Here is a 23,974-nt window from a genome sequence, read left to right as displayed (position 1 = left end):
AATGTTGCTGAAAATCTTCATGGTGAGGCAGGAGCTTCGGGTTTTAGAAAAATTTCAAGGACAAAAACTTTCTCTTCTGAATTGCTCCATTCAGACGCGTTGCACAAAGTCCATTCTAAATTATCTAAATACCCAGAGCTTAACACAGAAAGATTTGAAGCCTTGTTTATCTTTTAAAAAAAATATAAATTGTGTATAGTTTTGATATTTGGACTTTTAATCCTCTGCAGACTGTAATACCAAAAATTTAAATTAATGTGTGCTATGTGGGAGCTGGAACAGAGATGAGATGATGAAATGCTGTTTGGTGCTCAGTGGGCTGTGTCTCCACTCTTTTCTATCTAACTCTCCATCACATAAATCAGGGACTCACAAGGGCATATCTCTTCCTCCTCCTCCTCCTCCTCCTCTGCGCCGTGTGTGCATCCCTCTTTATTAGGACAGTAGATAGAGAAAACAGAAGAGGTCTCCTTCCCAAACATGCACAGACACACGGACGGCTGCCACATGTGGAGGCAAACATGGGCACATATTACACTTACAAAGCACTTCTAAGGGCGCTGTCTTAAAGAAAAAACAAAAAAAACAGAGTGACCACGTTAACCTGAAGATCACTGTGTGGAAATTCTTAACATGGGAGGTCAAGTGTCAGGTGAGGGTCAAAGTCAGTCAAGCTGGGTGGGTGGGTCTGTTGAAGCAGATTTTCTGCTTGAACCAGTTTTATAACACATCTCGACAACGCCTCTGCCAAATGCATGCAGAAAAAATGTAGACATGTGTCCTAAAGTCTGTTTTTTATGCTTAATCAGTTCTGGATTGCAAACTCCAACAGCTCTGAGGCTGTCGAGGACAATCCCTTTCTTAGCACAAGTGCTGCGTTGCTGGAGCGCTCTGTTTGTTTTTTGGGGTGAAGGAGAGGAAGAGGATGAGGCCTTTCTGAAGGATACGGGTGTAGATACAGAAGACTGAGGTCTGGGATAAAGTCATAATTGTGGGTGGATAGGAAAATAAACCACTTGCGACAAGACAACAAGCACGGCTTTGGCTGCACGTGGAAGAAGAAGATAGAGACTGAAGAAGGGAAAGGGGAGGTCAGGAGGAGCGAGGAAAGGAAACAAGAGGGTAACGCACAGTCTAAGCTTAATTTTCATCATTAACCGGTTGTTGTTATGTATGAAAATATCAACCCTGACCACTTACAGACTTTAAAACACACTCAGGTTCGACAGATTATTAAAGTAATAAGAGAGAATATTTCTTTTTACAGAAAATATGTGTATTGTTTTTACTAGAAATCCTTTATTTTCCTTTTTTATGTGCGTGAAATACTGCATTCTTTCATCCTCAGGCTAAGGTTACCCTTCAGTCAAACCGGCCATGACTCACGTCCAAACAGACACCAGATACTGTAAGTAAAAAGACATGAAAGGAAATGACAGAAATAAGACAGAGCAACGCAAAGATAAATTCATATTTTATTCCATTCACTCATTTCGGGTTTTAATCCACAACAAATTCAAAGTGACTCCCTCTCACCACCATTCCCAGTGATGAACAGCATCGGTATAAAACAGATGACAGAACACTGAATTTACAGCACAAGCTCAAACCTGACGGGGTTTCTCCCTAAAATAAGACTCCCACCATTTTTTAAACCTTCCATAAACTCTTTGGGATCGTTAAATCTTCTGTTGGAGAAACTTGCACAAAAAAAAAAAAACCTGACTCCTAGTTTAAACCCATGTGGCTTTGATCTGTGTTAAAAAACAGCCCAGGGGCCAAAAGTCGATGTATTTATAGCCTGGAGATCGGGCCTGAGCATCCAATCAGGTTTGAGAGTGCAGCGTAAATTTGAGTCCTCTGGCTCTGTGTCCACCAGGTGACAGTTTATGGGAATCAGTGATGAACAGTTCATGTGGGCAACACTAGTCACGGCCTCAGCACTGATACAATAACACTGAAAAGGTTAAAAAAAAGAAGAAAAAAAAGGAAATGTATCTTTAAAAGAGACATATTATGAAAAATAATACGTTCTGTGCTTGAGAGAATATATTCAACTGTCTGAAGTGACTATAAAGCTACAGTATAACACGTTTGTCAGTTTGTTTCAGACCGCCCAAGTCTAAACATGTGCAATTTAGAGAGTGGTTTAGATTGTGACGTCACCGACCCAGATGACAGTAGAACTATTCGGTTTTTCCATCTTTATCTTTCCAAAAATTTCCCGTCATTCTATACCTGATCTAACTCAAAAACTGGGTTGTGCAAAGCTGCAGGACCAAAACTCAACAGGGCACACTCTAACTAAGGAAGAGGAGAGGGACTCCGCCGCCAAAGCTGTCCGCTCTAATCAGAGCTGTCAAGACATGGCTGAAGAGGGAACTTTCATATCCTATCCATGTGATATTTTGACCAAAACATGCTGCAGATGTTTCATAGGGTCAATTTAAAGAAATGGGTGCATCTCCGATCTCAGTTGGCGTTTGTAAGGTACTAAGGCTGCCACTCCTGTAAGAAAACATGCAGTAAGAGACACAATAAGCAGATTTTGATGATGTATTCCTGGTGGACACAAAGCCTTGTGTAGGTGCAACATAACAACAAAACCTGCGCTCATTCACAATCCAAAAAATTAAAATTTTTCACACGTCAGATGACAACATGTTTAATTAAACAAGATTAGTGTTTTATATATTATCAAAGCAAAATAAAAATACACTATATATATATATATATATATATATTCTATATTCCTTCTCCTTCAACTCGTGTTAGCAATAAAGGGACTGTGATGAAAGGAATTTTGTGAAGGATTATCTTAACTTCATTACAGCATGGCCACAACCAATCATGATGTCTCCCCAAGTTTAAAAATAAACACAAACCATCCACATTTCACTGGTGTGTTTTAATAAAGGGTCTATTGCGAGATTTATTCTAGCTTGTGCCTTTCAATAATGGGAAGTGATGGATTAAGCATCCCGTTCCTCTGATGGAGGCTGTGTATCTGTTAATTAAATCTCCCTCCTTTTACAATTTACACAGTGATCTGAAGATTAGAGCTAAGAGAGACTACAAGTGGGGACATTTCATCAGACACCTGCAGTAAAAAAAGAAAAACTAACATTTAAAAAGATAGCAGCAAAAATGATGTAAAGAGCCAAAGGCAGGTGAAATAAACACACTTTCATATGTGAAGTAATCAAATAACAATGTGGCAACAATGTGCAAGTCTGGCATCAGAAACGAGCTGGCAAGCTCAACTCGCTGTCACCCTTCAATCAGGGCTTGAAAATATTTTCAAAGTGCGACTGCTGATCACCAGGACACAAGATGGTTGACGTAAAGCGTCAAAGAAGCAGACGCCACTTATTTTTAGAGTAGTTAGGAAAGTTAAACTATTCCCAAATCCACAGCCTGCCAGTACAGCACTTTGAACTGACAAATGAACACTAATTTCTTCAGCTGGCACAGTTTGTTCAAAATGATAGACAGTGTGGAGGAATACTTGTCAGAAAAGGTGTTTTTTTTTCTTTCTTACACCCACTTTTCTGTTAGATTAAAATGACTGAGGGGCAAGTAACAGAACAGCAGGTAACGTTTGTATCGGGGGGGTTACTGGGCGGCTGACTGGAGACCTCTGATAGTTTTGTGTGTGTGTGTGTGTGTGTGTGTGTGTGTGTGAAATGTTAAGTGTGTATCTGATGTAGCATGTTAATGGATGTAAGTCAGCATGTGTTCATTGCTCTGTCAGCTGCTGTCCTCCAAGGCGTTGACGACTTGCTCCAAAATGTCAGGGCATCGATCGGCGATCTGTTGCAGGACTTGATTGGCGTACTCCTGGAGCTCCGCCCCCTCCCTTTCACACAGTGCTAACTCCGCCTCCAACTGAGGGGAAAGAGAGAGAAAAAAGAGGGGCATTTTAGACATTTGGGGTATGTTGAAGCAAACAAAAGAAGCAAGAATGAGTACATTTTTGCACATTTTAGCATAACGCTTATGTATTTGTTGTTACCCACATTAAGCTAACCGGTTGAAGCTGAGTCTATGACAAGTTTGAAAATATGCTGTGTTTGTATTCAAAGTTTGTAGTGACATTTTACAAAAAAAAACCCAAAACAAAATAAAAAGAAATTCTCTTCATGGACACTCAAACACCAGTCAAGTATATAATATCGCCCCCTGCTGGTCGGAGGATTTTCATTCTCAAATTTGCTTTCAGGACTATAGCAACACATTTGAACTTAAACTGATAAAGTACAGCAAAATATTGTTGTGACTGAAGTTATTAAAGAACTCCAAACATACATTGTTGTATTTTTCCTGCACCAAATTCTTTTACATGACATATTACTGCTTTACTAGGGTCTCTGTGTATTTAAAACCAGACCATGATCCATAACCAAGTAATACCCAGTGCAAAGCAGAAAACTGTATTGCCTAAACATAGACAGACGGTGACTGAAACTGACAGAAAAGACCGACAAATAAATAAGTGAAACTTAATGCAACTTGTGACTCATCATTTAACTTTTCTATGACGCTGACAGTCTCCACACAAAGACCGCACTATTCAAATACGAATTAGTCAGAGAAAAGAAAGGAGCTCTGGAATATTTGATGCCCTCAGATAAGAACAGGGTAAAATCAGAAAATAACACCATTCCACTCCATTATTTTGTTTAAGGAGTCTGGCGGAGTTGAAAGTGGTATGATTCCAGTAGGACATCCAGTACCATTGCGCAACAATTTACTTTCAATTCATACCAACTAACGATTGAAATCCAACCTCTGCAGTAACATTTTACTCAAGTTGTCCAAATCGGAGAAAACAAAACACTGACTCTCGTCCTGTTTTTCCTGAAACCACAACTTTTTCCAATATGCTCAGTGCCGATTGATTGGTTGCAATCTGAAATTTAGATTCAGTAACTTGTTTCTCAGCTCAAATCAGTTGAATAATTCAGTAGACAGCCGCGACAGCAGCAGTGAAAGTTCACGCATGTCACTTGGTCCAGCGCGGCCCGGCCGCTCATGCTCAGACCCCGCTGGATCACAGAAGCAGGAGGTTCTGGAGAGAGGTCTGCAGTTGGACCGTCCTCAGCACGTCGAGGGTAACACACATACACACGTGCGCACACGTACATATCAGACTGTAATCTGAAAACACCGCAGCGTAGCCCTTTCTGTTCGTACAGAGTGGAACATTTCTGAAACAGAGCGCTGATGGTATTTTCCTTGGCCGCGGCCGAGCTGAGACGTCAAATCTAACTGGCTTAATGACCAATACATCTGTATCAATAAGAATGCCTCCGAAACAGTCATGTAACACAAGCCCACATTTATGTTGGTGTGTGTGTGTGAGGCCTGGGTCAGATACTGGCAAACACTCCCTCGTTAAATCTTAACCTCTTCCCTCTACTCTCATCTCTTCGCCAAATCTCTGTGGTATTTTTCATTTATTTATTTTTTATCACAGTGGCATTATTCATGTGTAAAACTGTTCTTAGTAATAACACTGTTAATGATTAATGAAACTTCACCTCTAAATCATGTGCATATAGAGGTGTTTATCAAGCAGCTTGATATATTTATCGGAGATGCTGGATGCAGGATGTGATTTTAGAACTTGGCCCATCTGTCCAACTGTTATCTGTAACTGCTTACCTACGTAGGGCCGCAGAGTTCTGCTGGAGCATCGCCCTGCGGAGCAGGCTCGGCGTTGTGAAGCTTAAAGGCTACGGGTGAACCCACACAAGACGCGCGGCACTACGCCGAAGCACGAGCGACCCTCTCCCTTGACTCCCCTGCTGGCTGATGCTCACATGTCCCCATTTGCAGATACATCATCATGTCGTTACTTTAAGCACCCGTTTGTTTAGTCGAGGCGTGACTGGTATCAGAGAATTGGAACAACGGAGAACAACAGTTTAGTTGTTCTGGTCAGATACCGTCCTCTCACATTTGTTTACTATCATTAATTGCACTGCTACTAGGGATGGGCGGTATGGACTAAAAAATGTATCATGATAATTTCTGGCTTTTATCCCGATAACGATAAAAATGACGATAAAAAGAATACCAATTCAACTCCACCTTTTTAACTATGAATCTATCTCGCTCTCAGATCTGCCATGTTTGTTACACAAAAACGTCATCAACGGGAATTTATCCTTTCTTTCTTTCTTTCTTTCTTTCTTTCTTTCTTTCTTTCTTTCTTTCTTTCTTTCTTCTTCTTCCTTCCTTCCTTCCTTCCTTCCTCCTGCTCTCTCTTTCCTTCCTTCCTTCCTTCCTTCCTTCCTTCCTTCCTTCCTTCCTTCCTTCCTTCCTTCCTCCTTCCTTCCTTCCTCCCTCCCTCCTTCCTTCCTTCCTTCCTTCCTTCCTCCTTCCTTCCTTCCTTCCTTCCTTCCTCCTTCCTTCCTCTTTCCTTCCTTCCTTCCTTCCTTCCTTCCGTCCGTCCTTCCTTCCTTCCTTCCTTCCTTCCTTCCTTCCTTCCTTCCTTCCTTCCTTCCTTCCTTCCTTCCTCCTTCCTTCCTTCCTTCCTTCCTTCCTTCCTTCCTTCCTTCCTTCCTTCCTTCCTTCCTTCCTCCTTCCTTCCTTCCTTCCTTCCTTCCTTCCTTCCTTCCTTCCTTCCTTCCTTCCTTCCTTCCTTCCTTCCTTCCTTCCTTCCTTCCTTACAAAAATCAGTTTTACACAAAATCGTCATCAACGGGAATTTATCGTTTTTACCGTGAGATACAAATTCTTATCGTGAGGAATTTTTTTGACGGTTTATCGTGAACGGTAAAATATCACCCATTCCTAACTGCTACATTGTTAAAAGGTTGTCGTGAGGACTCAAGCGTCACATCCACATGCATAAAACTCACACCGTGCCCAAGCACAAACCCTCCAGCCGAGCCGGAAACCAGAAAGTGTGCCATGCCTGATTACAGAACAGGGATCTCACACTAGCAAAAAACAACAAAAACCAGACTTTCAGGGACAATTGGACCTGCTATGGACATCAGGCTGACTCCACGCAGAGAGAAGAGTTCGGAACACGTAGCAAAACCTTAACCAATACCATCTCCTGCTGTTTTATCTGGCATTATTGTCTTTTCATTTACCTTTCCACTGCTCCGCTATCGTCATCCATAAAGACCAAACACCCTCAGGCCACAGAGGGAAACGTGCGTGAGTGTGTGTAAGTGAGAAAGAAATTCACGGCCCAAGCACAACATCCCCGACATGGCAGTTTGAGCGTGTTTGCAGGTAATTCGATTTAATGGCTTTGCATTTTCGCTGCAATCCCCCAGCAAAAACACGGCAGTAAAGATAAAGCTATAAGACAATCGAGTGTAGATAAATGCTTTATGGTCTAGTATGTGTGTGCTGCTTTATAACACATCCTTGACCTGCACTTGAGAGAGACACTTGAAAAGATGTTCAAACACCTAGATTAAAAGGGTCAAACTTGGCTCAAACAGGATCACGCCAGCAGAATATCAGTCACAGTTGCATCATGATCCAGGACTCATCTGCTGCAGAGCTCCAAGTTGGAGACCTGAAGCATTTTGAATATTAACTCAACGGATTTCGTGAAAACCAGGCGAGTAAATAAGATTTTGCACATTTGTAACCCGAGTGCTGCTTGTCTCCAAATGAAGCCTAATAAATATACAACACCGTGATGTGGCCTCTGGCTACTTTTGTTAAAGCTGCCAACACTGAGATCTGAGGGAAACGTTTCATGTGATTATAACCTTGAGCGTCTTATAAATTTCAGCTACGCAGGTGAGAATAAATCTTCTCTCTTTAAAATCACTGTTGATTTCTCCATAAATGTTCACGCTGCAGGAAGAACAAGACACACCTCAAGTCTAAGAAAACCACAATTCCCTCTAGCTGCTGGTTTGAGACTACTTAAGGCGAGCCAGAATTACTTGTGACACCTCATTCGAGGCCGCAAACGTCCTCGAGCCGAGCTAACTCGTTTGGTCCAAAGATTTTGTGCTTTTCAGCTCCAACCTAAAATGACCGGTTAAAAAGAAAGAAAAGAAAAAAAAACGGCCCGGACCAAAACACTCGAAGCCTGGTCCAACAAAAAGAAGCTGTCAGAAGTTTTTTGGGATGGTTTTGGCCTTTTGGATCAATAACAAGATGTGAGTGTTTTTTAGGGGTTTGTGAGAACCAGAAGAAAAACAAAAAAGGAAATACTGCGGAGCATGGGAAAAGAAAGGAGACCGCGTTTTTAAATGTAATGCGAGCTGCTGATGTAAACTAAGAAAAAGCTCATTAAAAATTGTTACGCTTTGTATTTTCAGAGAGTATAAGAGATGAGGAAGTGAGAGGGCAAGTGAGTACAGTGCTGGAAGGTAATACTGCTCGTATGATATCTGACGCATATCCGTCCACAAACCAAAGCGAAGCGAGTAAAAACGGCCGTAGGTCATAACAACAGAATCTAGGTATATCAGGCTTTTTTTTTCTTTTAAATTTTTATCCCAGATTTTTTTCCCATTTTTACCACCCCCTTATATGATATGTATATCAGGCTTTAACCCCAAACCTAACCAGATTAAATTCAAACTGTTCAAAGTGTCTAAAGTAGGGATGGGCGGTATGGACTAAAAAATATATCACGATAATTTCTGGCATTTATCCCGATAACGATAAAAATGACGATAATAAAAAAATACCAATTCAACTCCACCTTTGTAACTATAAATCTATCACCACATTCAGTCTTTGGAGCCCCCAAATCACTGCTCTAAAAGATACTAAATGCTACTAAACTACACCAATTAAATTGAATTGATAAAAACCAATTAAATCAGTTTGTTACACAAAAACCTCATCAACGGGAATTTATCTTTCTTTCTTTCTTTTTTCAGGGTAATTTCCTTCCTTCCTTCCTTCCTTCCTTCCTTCCTTCCTTCCTTCCTTCCTTCCTTCCTTCCTTCCTTCCTTCCTTCCTTCCTTCCTTCCTTCCTTCCTTCCTTCCTTCCTTCCTTCCTTCCTTCCTTCCTTCCTTCCTTCCTTCCTTCCTTCCCGTACGTTGTGCGTCGATTTAACGCAGAACCATAAATCAGGCTTTTCTTTCTTTCTTTCTTTCTTTCTTTCTTTCTTTCTTTCTTTCTTTCTTTCTTTCTTTCTTTCTTTCTTTCTTTCTTTCTTTCTTTCTTTCTTTCTTTCTTTCTTTCTTTCTTTCTGGCTCATTTCCTTCCTTCCTTCCTTCCTTCCTTCCTTCCTTCCTTCCTTCCTTCCTTCCTTCCTTCCTTCCTTCCTTCCTTCCTTCCTTCCTTCCTTCCTTCCTTCCTTCCTTCCTTCCTTCCTTCCTTCTGTATCGATTTAACGCAGAACCATAAATCAGATTTACACAAAAACGTCATCAACGGGAATTTATCATTTTTACCGCGACATGACAAATTCTTACCGTGGGGAATTTTTTTGACGGTTTATCGTGAATGGTAAAATATCGCCCATTCCTAGTCTAAAGGCTTTAGGTTATAGTATATGGAAGCATTTCTCTGGGGTTTCTTGGTCTTTTTCAGGTGTACCTTAAATGTTGACACACGTCAGCTGACATTTCTGAACAGGATGAATTGGGGGATTAAAGGAAAGAGAATTATCCAAGTAACGACCTCTCGGTGCTACAGAAGATCATCTTCTTTATAAATAGCTTGAAAGATGTCAGTGTTGCTGGTGACCATGATTTGGCCTTGAACCTACAGCTGCTCTCGGTCCTGGACCAGCAGAGACTGATTCTCCATCTGGAACCAGTTTTATGGGACGGGTAGGTGGTACATGAAACCTGACGTTCTAACCCAAACCCTCCAGAGGTTCCTAAAGCATGTCAAGCCAAGTCAGTTTCAAAATAAGATTACTTAACAATGTTTAAAAAATAACTTTATGTCCTAAGTAGAATGAGTCTGATAATGTTTAAATTTTTAACTTTGTCTACATGTCAAAGATAAAGTGTTTGACTTCTTCATCATAAAGTTCAGTTGAAAATTCCCAAATCGTTACGATTATTCAGGGGGAAAAGGGCTCCCATAACTGATTTAATTATTGGACGAGGCCTGGCTTTTCACAGAACGTAATCAGGATTTAATTCTCCAAAGAAAATAAAAAAGTCCCTTTGTTGCAAAGCAATAACTTTCTTCTCTTGCTAGATCCAATTCAAAGCTCAATCATTTCCTGTTATGAAGTCAAAGTTTGCATGCTGAAGTTCTCCGCTCCCATGGACGATGTCTCATGCGATCAGAGTGTGTGGCCGAAGAGAAATGGAGAGAAATTAACACAAGTGGGCAGAGTGAAGTGCTGCCAGATTCATGGCTCCTGCCAGCACCGTGTCTAAGTGTTGGGAAGTAAAAGTGTTTGTAAGATACAGGGGCTTGTTTTTTTTTAACATGGCAGGTGTGAGTGTGAGTGCACAGAATGAGGCTAAAGCTTGAGTTTGCATTTACTGCATGGCAAAAAAAGACTGTTGGAGGTGAGGGAAAAGATGTGTGTTTGTGTGTGAAACAGAGAGGGAGAGAGAGGGATTATTGAAGATGGTTTTTACTGCAGCCATTAAAGCTCCATTATCGTGATGGATCATTATCTGCCTTACTGGGGGTAAGGCAGACACACACACACACACACACACACACACACACACACACACACACACACACACACACACACACACACACGAACACTCGTGTACTTTCACACACGTGTTATCAGCTTGAGAACGAGGATGACGGTGTAAGGTGTTTGTGCACTGACCTCCTGACACACGTTGCAGGGCTTGAACCTCTTTTCAGAGGAATGCTAATGTTTTCGAAAGAAACCATAACTCAGCAGAGAGAGATAGAGACATTACAACACACACACGCGCGCGCACGTACGCACAGGCACAAGAGAAAAGAGGGAAAAATGAAAAAAAGACGGCGACGTTGAAATGAAGAGCACGTGTATTACCAGGTCATGCCGCGCGCGGGTCAGCTGCAAGCTACCGACATCTCACAACATTTCTTGATTAAAGTTTGAATGTACAAAAATTGACAACTTTTAGTCCAGAGGTCTGTTTTCACAAAGAAAACGGCTTCCGTCATGTTATGCTGCCTGAACTGTGAGGTGGAGTCTCATGCCTCCGTAGAGCACGGGGTGAAGTTCAATGACCTACTTCGATCTGAAAGTACAAAACAGAAAGTGAACTCTATGAATTGATTGATACATGCTACAGAAACTGCTAAAGCTGCTTTGGGAGTGTCGAGGCTGCTTATTCTACTTGAACAAAAGCCTGTCGGAGGGGCGGTGGTTCTCAGCCAGAGAGCGCAGGGATGTAAACACAGATGTGCGCTCGAATTATAAGAATGCAAAGAAGCTTTTTGTTAATGTTTATGAAATTATAAACGAAATCAATTTCTGTTGCTCAATCATCATTATTGGAGTCCTGCACTATACATGGCATATTTTATATGTTATGCGGCCAAAAAGAAATAAATATCATATCTTTGCCAACATTTTGGATGAAATATTTTGTTAAAATGTGCTCTTGGCCTGCAGTTGAATCAAAGTGCACTGCTGACTGAATGTTTGCATGAAGCAAAGCATCAAAAAGAGTAGCACAGCAAAGTTAAAAACATACAACATGTGAAAAACTATAGAGTGAAGTATTCTCTTTTAAAGGCACCTCATGGCAGACTAATTTAATGAAATTCTACCCTGCAATTACATAAGTTGTAGGAAGTAAAGACTCAATCGCAGAAGGTTTAAAGAGGCTCCAGACTCTTACACAGCAGCCCTGAGCGGTGCTACAGAAACACCATTATGAGACAGCGCAAAAGGATAGAGCATAATAGGCCAATATAGACTTCTATAATCCCTGTCTCTCTGCCTGTCTTTATTTAAACCATTATGCTCTAACAGACTTACAATGTGTGTAAATGGCTTTTATAAGTTGGCCGACTGGGCTGCACCAAGCCCAAAAGCGCCCGAGCTGCGTCCAGCACAGTCGTAGTCTAGGCAGCTCAGCCAATAACGCAAACTAACGAGCTGCAGTGGGAATAGGGCTTTAGGACTTGCAGCTAAAAGTGCTCCTGGAGGACTTAAAATGCTGCTCTCTTCGACATCTCTGAAGAAAAATTCAAGGGAAGTGTTTTGTGGGCAATTCAGTGCCGGCTGGTAATTTTATTCTAATATGTTATTTAAAAAGTCAAAGCGAGTGTAGGAACACATTCATGCTTATAGTCTCAGCCTCCACGGATGGGCTCCATCCCACAAACGCGCTTGCGAATGTTCGGTGTGTTGTTACTGCCTAGATTGCTTTCGGAGGGAACAGAGCTTTGGAGCATATAAACAAGACTTATACCTGAACCTCGCCTTTGAGGAGGCATCGAACAACGAGGGACTGACAACACTAATGGCTGCAGGAATAAGCAGCAGAAACAGTCGGCAGTGCTGGTTGTGTCTTCTGTAGGTGTAACATCCTCGCGGGCCAATTTAAAATAAAAAAGGGAAGCAATTTGGCCTAAACCAATTCAGCTCTTTTGGATAGGTGATGTTTTTTTTCTTGTTTTGTTATTCACATGGAAATGATGCTGTAAATATTACAAGACAATGCAGGCTACAGGTGCAGAGAAGAAAAGTAAGTATGGGTTGCCTTTAAAATGTCTTAAAAAGAAGTTAAAACCATCCAAACTAACGTCCATATCCACAGGCAATTTATCTTGAGGTAACTGGGCATTACATCTGAGATTACCAGTGAACAGAAACATTATTATATAGGGTGACATCACTAAAATCAGTGCTTTCTGGCCAGTTATTGGGGTTTTATTTTAAATGAGCAAAAACTAATAGCACTATTGTGTAATTCATCTTGTTTGCGTATCCCAAATCAATTTGAAATTCCCCTCCACTCTCAGGTTATTTGGTATCCACAGTATAGGAGACATTTTTTTTTGTTTATTTTATTATAAAAATATCAGTTTTGAACAATAAAGAAAAAAAGATTAATCCAATTTTCAAAACCAAACTACATAGTTAATCCAAAAGTATCACCCAGCTAAAAGACACTAATTGTACAGTACGGACAACTTGGTGAATCTGGTTGCATAACAGACTGCATGGGCGACATCTGCACAACTTACACCGTCTCCAATTAATTCTTCCATTAAAATTTATAAGGTGTTTGTGAAAGTTGGAATGGTTTTACGGCCATCCTGAAGTGAATTCCTCCAGCATGACCGTCAGAAAGAACTTTAAGTCGCTGAGGGAAACGTTCCCAGCAATCATGCTGGAGAAATGTGTAAAGCTGGACTTCTCCGACGGCTGAAGAGTTCAGGGCTGCAGACAGAAAGAGGAAAAGGTGTGCGTCTCTCTCGGTGCGTGAATGGAAGTCCTTGGCCTTCACCTGTCGCCATCACCAGCTTGTATTCTCATTACCGACAGCAGAGGGAAGAGAGAGAGAGAGAGGGAGACGGAGGTGGAAAAAAAAGGCAGCGCTTGGAGTGGGACCTAAAGAGAGATGAAGAGGAAGGTGGCAGCAAGCTAATCGCAGTAGTAGACTCAATACGAAGTGAGGGGAATGGAGAAAGATTGGCAAAAATAATCAGAGGGATGGAGGAAAAGAAAAGCGACAGGAGAGGAGGGGGAGGAAAGAGTGATAATGAGAGACTTGGAAAGTTCAAGGGTGAAAGGAGAGAAAGACTGAAAAAAAAGATGGGCATGTAAAAAGAAGTCGCCTGGTAAAGCCATTAAGCCCGGGTTCAATAAATCTGCATATAAAAGAGCAGTTTGTCAGTAATGACCGGTGAAGGCCAAAGTGTGTGTATGTGTGTGTGTGTGTGTGTGTTTGAGAGTGTGAAATGGGTGTGCTTGACTCGCTAATGTTTTTCTCTGTTTCCGATTTGCTATATTTTCATAGTGTTGACACTGGGAGGACATAAACTTTGTTTTCAGGAACAGGATTGCACATTTATATAACAAGCAAAACATTAAACGCGACTCGAATGCTCGGTATAAGGTTATGTTAAGGTAATGGTTAGTTAAGTGGTGGCTATGTTTGGGGTAAAAGCCTGCAGGACATAATGAAAGTCAATGTAATGTCCTCTTAAGTGATATAACACAACCGTGTTCATTTGTGTGTGTGTGTGTGTGTGTGTGTGTGTGTGTGTGTGTGTGTGCGTGCGTGTGTGTGTCTAAAGGTCATTGAGTACCTCTGTGTCATGTTTAGAGAGAAAACAATCATCCTTGGAGCAGGAAGCAGTGCTGTTTAATGAAGGCCTGGAGAGACCCCAGACCACAACGCAGGACAAATGGATGGGTTTAAATCCCCACTCAACACAACCCCCGAACCTCCACGCCACCGCCCCCCTCCCTCCGCCCCTTAACCCTGCTCCAGGCAAACCATTTCATTCTTGCACACATATTGTGTGATGGTGTAAGCTGCGCTGACAAATAAATTAAAGTTACTCGCAGACATTTCGGGGTTAAGCGTTTTTTTAGACATTGAAATCAAACATATTTACAGGTGAGTTGCAAGTTGTCATGGCTGTTATGCGGATGAAGGATTTGAAGTTAAGACTCAGTGAAAAAGATGGACGAAGCTTCCCTGAATCTCAGATTTTTCATTTTGGCTCCTAAACATCTGTTTAGTCTCTTTTTTTAAAGCAGATGTTACGAGGAAGAATTGTAGAAAACAACAGAAACCTTCGACATCACAACTTAAGTACATATTAAAGAATAGATTGCCTTTATGGTTTACATTAGATATAATGTCAGGTCCTTGTGACCCTAAAATAGGAATAGGGATGTATAGAGAACGATGGGGTGGGTTATAACATCAGGTTTATTTAACAATTGTTGACTGTGTCCTTCTGCAGTCATTGAGGGTGCCTGCATGTTTGGAGGCTTTAGTAGTCATGACCTTTTTAATGTGCATAATTTTTGGCTTATCTTGCAGAATATACCAGGTTTAATGATAATAAAATATCTCATGTATCTTGTTTTGCTAATTAAGCTGTATTTTAGGACACATTTAAATAAAATGTATGTAGTCTTAAAAGTAAATCAGAAACTCAGAGATCGTATTTGAAAAACAAATGTATACTGTACATGTTTACTCATAATTTTACCTTTTTGTATTTCTTATGAGGTTTTATTTTTCCAAGAAAGCTTGTTATATAAATGTATCACCAATGTCATATTTTTTAATTGATCTTTATATCTTTTCTAACGTGTCTTATGAGGTGGTTGACATATGCTGTGGTGGTGTTTGGTGGACATATGACATATTTGGGAGACACGATACTTGCATAGCCACTTCAATTAAACAAGTTAAATGTTTCACGTTTGAAAATGTGACACTTTGCATGAGTCACTCTAAAAGATGTTATAATTTAATAAATGACCGTCATGCTGCATTGAGGGATATGTGAAACGAGTGCCGAAAGCCACCTGCTGGGCTTTAGAGAGAGTTCAACATCCCGGCACTGGTGGCGTCATTTTTCAGACATACATTCAGGAATCTGATACAGCTTTTATATACAGTGGACGATTTTCTGCAAAGCCGTCCATTCACTGTTATATCATTTTAATATTCATGCTGTGTAACATTCATGCTGAACTCAAGTCATTACAATTCAGAATGTAACAAGTTTTGGGTGTCGCCTCTCAGGTTTGCAGCACTGAGAGCAAATTAAAACATAGTAAAAGCACAGAGAAAAACAGGGAAACGAAAAAAAAACAATGTAATTTTTATAGAAGGAATATCCAAGAGATAGAGGCATGGTATCAACCCAGTCTAAACAAACACAAAATATCATGAAAGTAATAATATGCTCTCTTTTTTTTCTTCTTAATTCTTAATCTCAACGGATGCTTAAATTCCACATCCACAGACACTCATGCACACTACTAGACTTCCACTCCCATTGTTGTGATGTATTTACAGTCCACTTTATCAGTTGTGGTGTTTAAATTCCAGCTCTGCCCTGTCCTGTTTTTGTGTGCCCTGTCAATCAAAATTCACCCACTCGGTGACCTTAAAATGAGGCGTCCTCGCAGAGGACCAGACACTGATACACATTGTTCCTGCCAGTCAGTGAAGAGGGCACAAATTTAACACAGGGCATCAGGGCGGAGAACTGGAAAAACAGTGATAGTGTGGATTAGAGTCCTACAGCATTCCTTTTTATATCTAAAGTTGTACCTTTTAAAAAACATTTTTGTATTTGTTTAGTGTGTTTTTGTATGTAAAAATCAGCATTGGGCCTTCTTGTAGGAGGCCTCTTGTCTTGTTCCTATTCCTCATACCAGGCAGGAAAGTAGAGGAAACTTTCCCTGATTTAGGTCAGTTAGGATTTCAATTTTCTTTTCCCTTTTTTTCTTGTTTTTCTTGTATTTCTTTTAATATGTAACATCAGAAAAATTTATGATTTTTTTTTTCATTAAAATAAAAAAATCTTTGTGGCTCTAGTGGCCTTTACTGGCAGTTCCTATATAGCAATTTGGGGCTGATACTCAGCAAAGGCTGCAGCAAAAGCTGGCGAACTAAAACCCAAACCTGGGCCGGCCGAACTGCAGCCTCAGAAAATACCGGGTGAGCCATACGACATCCCTGCAAACATTGAAATGACTGCAGCCTTAAACAGCTTTTAAAAGTCTCCTTGTGAATATTTTGGCATCTGAAGCTTCTGATAGGCTAAGTTGTATTATTTGAGTTAACTGGAGGCACGCCTTCAAACACAAGTTCCTATTCACATGGCTTCATGGGAAAATCAGACAAAAACTGATGAAGACATTAAGGAAAAGAGTCAGTGGACCTTCACAAGTTTGGTTTGTCCTTGGGTGCAAACTCTTGATGCCTGAAGGTCCCAGGTTCATCTGTTCAAGCAGTAAAACTCAAGCCTTCATACCACTCTGGAGGAAGGTGGTTTCTGTGCCCCACAAATGGATGTGCTTTGGTGTGAAATGTGCAAATGAATCCCACAACAACAATGAAAGACCTTGTAAAGATGCTGGCAGAAACCAGAAGGAGCGTATTGTTATCCAAAGGAAATCATGTTCTGTACTGAGGTGAGCTGAAAGTTCAACGCAGTAAGAAGAAAGCCATGGAGACAAACTGAAGATGCGAAGGTGTTGCAGTGGCCATCGCAAAGCCCTGACCTCATTCCAGTAAAAACTGTGTGGTTAGCACCGAAAAGGAATGTGAGAGCAAGCACGCCCTCAAGCTTGGTTCAGCTCCAGCAGACCTGTCCGGATAAATGAGTCGGCGCTCCAAGAAGATATTGTGAGAAACTTGCAGAGGGCTACCCAAGAAGTTTGAGCCAATTTAAATAGTTTCAAGAAAATTCTGCCAGATACTATCCAGGAGTGTGTAAACTTCTAACTTTGAAAAAAGTAATAAAGATGATTTTAAAATAATTCTCCCTGCCATTATTTTTACATTTGCAAATAAAAAAAGTACAAATTTAATGAGGAACATTTTCCTCACCTTACTGTCGGACAGGGAGGATATACATCATTCTTAAATAATCTGTCTTTTTTTAAAACATTTACCTGAAAAAGCGTAGGTGGTCTATACACATGCATTATTTTTAGAAACTAAAAAATAGACTAAATACAGTACTTTACTTTTATTTACTGCAAATTATAAAACCTTCGCAGCCTCCCTATTCTTCTCTATCCATTAAAGTTAGGGACATGTCCAGGGAGACGGGAACAAACATGTTACTTTATTTCAATAGAAATATGTTATAAAGACATCAAGGACACATCTGTAGACTCTCCAGCTCTGAGGCCCTAAAAACGTCTCAGTTTACGTCTTGTACAACTGCTAAACATATAAACTACGTAGACAAAAACAGTAAAATAGCTGCAGTTATGCTTTGGCAAACTTTTAAGGTGAAAACGTGGCACTTTCTCTCGTTTAAACGTCTTCTGCAGATGTATATATATACATATATATACTGGAAGAAGAGTCTTTTTTTTCTGGGGTTTGTCCAGCTTGAACTGGCTCAGAAATGCTCGCGGGAGCTGCTTACACTTTCGCTGATTGAGAGTCAAGGGCCAGCTATTTATAATGGATTCATAAGTGTAGCGATGTAATGTTAGATCCAGCCAACAACACTTCATACATTTCTTTTACAGCACCAAGCAGACCCAAATACACATTAGATACTTAAATAGACTCACAGTGACATACACTCTCATAGGATTATCCAAAAACACAACTAAAACTCTTGACCGCTCTTCCAGATTGTCAACCAGATACACAGACCTCTAAATGCACTCAGATAAATACAGACAATATTTTATGGTTGAACTTTTTCTACTTCAGAGAGTTTGTGCGAATGTGTGTGAAAGAAAACGATGCCAGTTCTCTTTAGTGCTCATTACAGACGTCATTGAGCCATAAAGCTTATTATTATGACTGTGGCACAGAAAACGGGCTCACTACACATGATTGTATAACTTTTGTAGTCCAGCTGTGGCTGAACAGAAATAAAAACAAACACACTGGAACAGAAGATCAAAAAAAGAGGAAGAAAAAGAGACTTGTGTCTCACGAACACGCTGAAGTTGAGGTCAGGATAATATAGACATATTTAAATGTGAAATTTTAATAAAACAGCCTTATTTTCCTTTTCCAGTTCAGAAAAGTCTAACTGAAGTAAAAAGAGGCGCCTTGAAGTTTGTTATCAGCAGCGAGCGCAGCAGCTTTCTTTCTCCAGCAGCTGCGGTTTGACCAAAAAAGATTTTTTAGACGCATTTTTGACATCCATCATTCACATGTTCTCGCAGAACAAATACGCTTCCGCTTTATCAGATGTATCAATCCGCACAGACTCCATGACATAAGCGTGAGAAATCCATCACCCGGGCACCCCTCACTGTTTTTAATGCTTCAAGTCTCCTGCTGTTTATATGATCTGAGATTATTTTTGGTGTCAGCAATGATTGATCAAGGCTCACACTGACACTAAAGGCTTCCGGCATTAAATCAGGGACTCGGTATGTGACAACAATGCTGATTTATTCCTGCTGAGAAAACATGAAAAAACATTTTTTGACCTGTGAGTTTCTGTCGGCAGTCACTTCCTCAATAACTGAAAGAATTTCTATTTCTCATTGGTGTAATTATCACCTACAGAAAAAAAAAAAGTAGTTCATTGTTGAACTGGGGGGACTTTTCCAGACACAAGGACCTGCAAAAATATACTACTTATGAAATTGAGAAACAATTTTGGATTTACATCCAGACGTTAGCTTTCATCATTTCACCACAAGTAAATGTCGTAAAAGTGTTTAACGTCCACACCCAGAGGGGTGGAGTCTCCGTGTCTCTGATGTAAAAATGGCAAAAGTCCCTTTGTGTCACTTTAAGTGTATAAGGTGGAATTAAATTTAATAATAAGAATAGTGTCTCCATTTAAATTACCAAGGAAATCAAATAATTACAGAAATAAAACAATGACTTTAAAGTAAAATTACATTTAAAACCTGTTGAGCAGTTGGAAGCCTGTCAGAGAGAGCAAAGTGGAAATCTCCAGAGACCACTGTGAATGCCGTGGGGACTCGTGTCTGTATTTTAGGAATAACTGAGGTGATGACGCCACATATGAACGATCTCCATCGAGATCACGGCTGTAGAGTACAGTACAGTCTGCAAGCTATATGTTAAGGTATTGAGAGACCAGATTATGTTCCTCCATCCAGTGAAACATATAACATATAACATTGCATTTACCGATATTCCCGCTGTTTTTGTCAGCACTCCAAGCTCATCCATTTTATTTCCCAGTGACCTCACATTCTCCATGACGATCAAGAGGAGAAAATACTTCCTCCTTTCCCTCCCTTGCGCTTACGCCCTACGTCCTCGACATCTCTTCAACCCATCTGGATCTGGGGTCTTATTCCGGGAAAACCTCGGACTGTGAAAAGCTCAAGCAGTTGCTCCCGAGTGGAAACTACTTTCCCGTCGTCATGGTTACCCATCATAACAGATGTTAAAAAGCGACAGAATTATCAGCAGAAATCCCTCAAGCACCACAACGTCCGAGCCAGCGTAGAAAAATGCTGTAACAGAAACAAGTTCAGTCGGGAATCTGGACTTCATGGCCGGAGCCGCCACTAGCGCGGCGCCGTTCTAGGCTCACAGCGGTCGTAACTATTCTATTCATGATAGCTGCACAATGACTATTATTATCATTGTTGTTCTTTTATGGACTAATTTGGAGTTGAACTGTATTCTGGAAATGCTTTTAAAGTTGAACTAAACTGAATTAAATTCTCGTTGAGAACTTTATAACATTGTTTCGAAAAGGGCTACATAAATGTAGTTTGTTATTATGAATTTAAAAATGCTGAGTGGAACGTACGTGAAGTGAACACCACACGTCTTTTTTTCACGTGTCTGTCTGAGCATGTGCACGCGTATGGCAAATTTTAAAACATATTTCTAAAAGGGATTTCTTTGTTTAATCTCGGCCTCAGTTCCTGGTGGGATATTGAAAATATGTTTTCAAGACATTCAAAATTATGGGGGAAGACATTTTTAAAACAGAAGACCAATCTTAAAAATTATGTAGAGGAAGTCTGACAGTCAAATAATGACATAATACAGCAGTAAACTCAATGAACAAATGATGCAATTATAAAATTATTCCTGAATTACTCCTGAAGATTTGCTGCCTGTATCCCAATTTATACAATTCTAATAGAATATTGAAGGCTGAAATGGTTAATTTTTAATGTTTTACTGGTCAGAGAAAGTTCTGATGAATTAGGAAAGAAATCGATGTGAAATCAGCTGACAGATTCAATTTTTGTGCTATTTATGGTATTCAACTATAAAGCTAATATTTTCGTCTCTTATATCTGCTAGGAAAAATAAAACTGCACTGAATTTTTGTTTGGTTGTCAGACAGACACAGATGGAAGGTTATTTCAGATGCCACGTTTTATAAATGAAACAGCGTCAGGTGCTCAGCATTCATGTGAAGGCACACGTGAGTGCGACATATGTAGCTGCGTGGGTTTGTGCCTACATCCACGGGTGTTTAACATGCTACTTTACTGTGATCCTAATGGCTTTACACAGTGCCAGGCATTTTAACAGACCCGGGGAGAGGCTTGTAAAACACACACACACTCACCACAAGACAGAGAGGGGAGGCTGGCACACCAGAACATGGTGGTCTGGAGGGAGTCTGTGTGTGTGAGAGAGCGCGTGTATTAAGAGCCAGGTCAGCCCGGGTGATGGTGACACATGGTGTAGGAAAACGAGAAACACGGGCCTGAATGAAAGAGTGGCAGTGTGTCTAGGCGATTGTATGCCGTCAGGGTCAGGGTCTAAAAAAAAAACCGTGTGGCGCCAAGTGGCACTGCTTGACCCTGGCTGGGTTTGAACGGAGAACGTGGGAGAAGGAGAAGGACGCAAAATGTGATGTTGTTAGGGCAAACACCCCACCAAAAACCAGAGCTGGTGAGTAATTTCAGACCTCAATAGCTTTTGCACCAGCACAAGAGGAAAGTTAAATGTGAAGAGGTAATGTTGACAGATATATTTTAGAGGAAAAACGAAAAAAAGAGGACTGCACTAAGAACAAGATAAAGGTCCAAAAAAAGTTGGAAAAGTACAAAAAAACACCAGGAAAAAAGTTTTCACCCAAAAGTAAATCCCCAAGAGCAAAAGGCAAGTCTTTGTTCTCTCTTCTTTTTCTCCAAATGATACTCTCTGTTTTTATCTGTGTATTTAAGTTTCTCAACTAAAAGCCAGCAGGAGCATGACTGAATCTAGATTTTACTTTAAAGACTACTGACATTAATGTTCAGTGTTAACGCAGGTAGCATTCACCCATTAACATACCATTTTTAAGCCTTTCTGTTACTATTTAAAAATGGTAAATTATTTAATTCTTGTCTAAATTTGAAATGTTAAAATCTTTCATTCATTCCTGGCTCATTCGTCTACATGCAGTGAGAACATCAAGAGCTGATGTTCAGACTTAACGGCTGAGCAGAGATGATCTAACCTCTTTGTCAGTTCACTTCTGTTCTGCTGTTCCTCCAGCTGATACAATCTAGGACCAATCATTATCACTTTGTACCCTGATTATTATGATTAAACAATGAATCAATCAAGCTTTATTTATATAGCACTTTCCATTCAATTTGTGCAACACAAAGTGCTTTACAGGATAAAAAATAAAAAATGCTTGAAAGGCTAAATTAAAAACTCCCACCAAAACACTTTGGATAATAATGAATCAGTTTCTTTAAAGTAGAGCTAGTAACTGAAAAAGCCCATCTCTAAGATGTGGATTTTACTTTCCAAAAATCATGAACAAATTGCAAAATGCAATTCATTTGCTATTAATATTGAAACAGTTTCCCTAAAGCGTTAGTGGACAGTGACAGACTGCTGCTCAGATTCACAGCAGATGTGGATTTCAAACCCCACATCTAGCGGTGTGTGTTCAAGTCAAACCGGCCCGAACTTTGGTCTCCAAGATTCATCAAACATATCAAAGTCTGCACTAATAAAACAGAAACGATGAAGGGTTCTGCACCAAAAGACCTTGAACACGGGACCACAGTTGAACAAAGCTTCAGCTCAGCGGACATCAAGCGCTGTAGAAACAGGAAACAGTTCATCAGAGTGGACACAAAGGTGACAGCTCATGAATACACCCACTTTTATCTCACATCGCCAACACAACACTTTTCTCTTGAGGTTCTGTTCCACCGACTGATATAGTGTCCATTTTCGTGGTTTAAACGGTAAAAAGTTCAGAAGGTCTGTCACACTTCCTCAGAAATACATGCCGAGAGGAGGTGACTCCTATGGGGTGCTTTTAGTTTTCTTTTTCTAACAGTGCTTGAATTGAAAAAGACAAACAATCATAATCACTTCTTGACTAAGAATGAATGTCCAACTGAGAACAATGAGGGAAGACCTGCAGCTCTGATATCTGTTTTAACTAAATGCTTGAAAAGAGTCGTGGTAAACGTGCGTTAGATAGCTGCTCCCTCACTTCTGGACCAACATCCGTGTGTTAAGTTAGAAGCTCAGGACACTAGTGTGATCCATCTAACCACGTAACATTTTGAGAACCCTAAAGCCTAAATATGTGCTTTGTGTTTTGATTTCATTGAATACCACCTTGAGGTGCAAACACATACAGTACATCTGAACATTTTTGGTCCTGATCTTGTCATCAGTGTCTGATGACACGACCGTATAAGATATCAGCGGGTTAAATGGCCTCTGTGACATCACTTTGTCACTACAGATCATGTAAAAGAAGAGAAAAATAACTGAGTTTAAGCTCTGACTCACACCAGAAAACAAAGGGATCTGGGTCTGGGTTGAGGGTAAACTGGGATCCAGCTGATGGTTTTGAAGGACCAGGATGTTAGATGATTGTGATTCAATGCTTGGGAGGATTTCTGCCTCACAAATGTGGTGTACAGATAAGCTACTTTCATTAGGTTTCTATTTTTTGAGCATTTTTATGCATTTTAAACTAACTATGTGGAGTCGAGCCATTGGATGAAATTTCCACTTACAAATTGGCACGTTTAAAGCAACACAAAGGAACTTGAGAAGTTTTTTGCTCTTAACGTCCCTCTAAAGACAGAGTTTTATTTGCTACGGCGATACTGTCCAAGATTTCCTTTTTCTTGGTTTTACTTTTACAGTATTTAAACAGGGTTTTGCCGATGGTAGGGACAGGAAATAGTGTGAGTTAAATGATGATTCCTGTTAATAAATCAAGGATTTAATCCAAGAACAAGTAGAACATGGAAACTTCACATGGAAAAGTTGGGATTTGAACCAGGACCCTTTTTTTTGTGTGAGGCAGGTCAACAAGTCTTTTGTGCTGCTTTAATACTTTTTCTATTTTCTACAAAGAATAATTACCATGTTTTGATTCTGGGTGTGCAACTTCAAAGCTATTGCTTTAGGTTTTTATCTTTTTTTTGGCAACTT

General features: G+C 40.3%; 1 protein-coding gene across 4 annotated transcripts in view; it reads right to left on the bottom strand.

Annotated features, from left to right (window-relative positions):
• Positions 1 to 1,463: 1,463 nt before the first annotated feature.
• The window catches only part of LOC133424478 (ELKS/Rab6-interacting/CAST family member 1-like), a 156,910-nt gene continuing 134,399 nt past the window's right edge, over positions 1,464 to 23,974 (bottom strand). For all 4 annotated transcript variants that reach the window (XM_061715110.1, XM_061715111.1, XM_061715112.1 and 1 more), the window contains one exon: positions 1,464 to 3,888. In XM_061715110.1, coding sequence (XP_061571094.1) covers positions 3,751 to 3,888 — 138 coding nt within the window. In that variant the 3' untranslated portion in view covers positions 1,464 to 3,750. The remainder of the gene's footprint in view (positions 3,889 to 23,974) is intronic.

The sequence above is a fragment of the Cololabis saira genome, chromosome 23, assembly GCF_033807715.1.
Source record: "Cololabis saira isolate AMF1-May2022 chromosome 23, fColSai1.1, whole genome shotgun sequence".
In the NCBI taxonomy this organism is placed as follows: Eukaryota; Metazoa; Chordata; class Actinopteri; order Beloniformes; family Belonidae; genus Cololabis; species Cololabis saira.
Note: the sequence above shows the minus strand (reverse complement) of the source record. Positions and strands in the feature narration are given on the sequence as shown.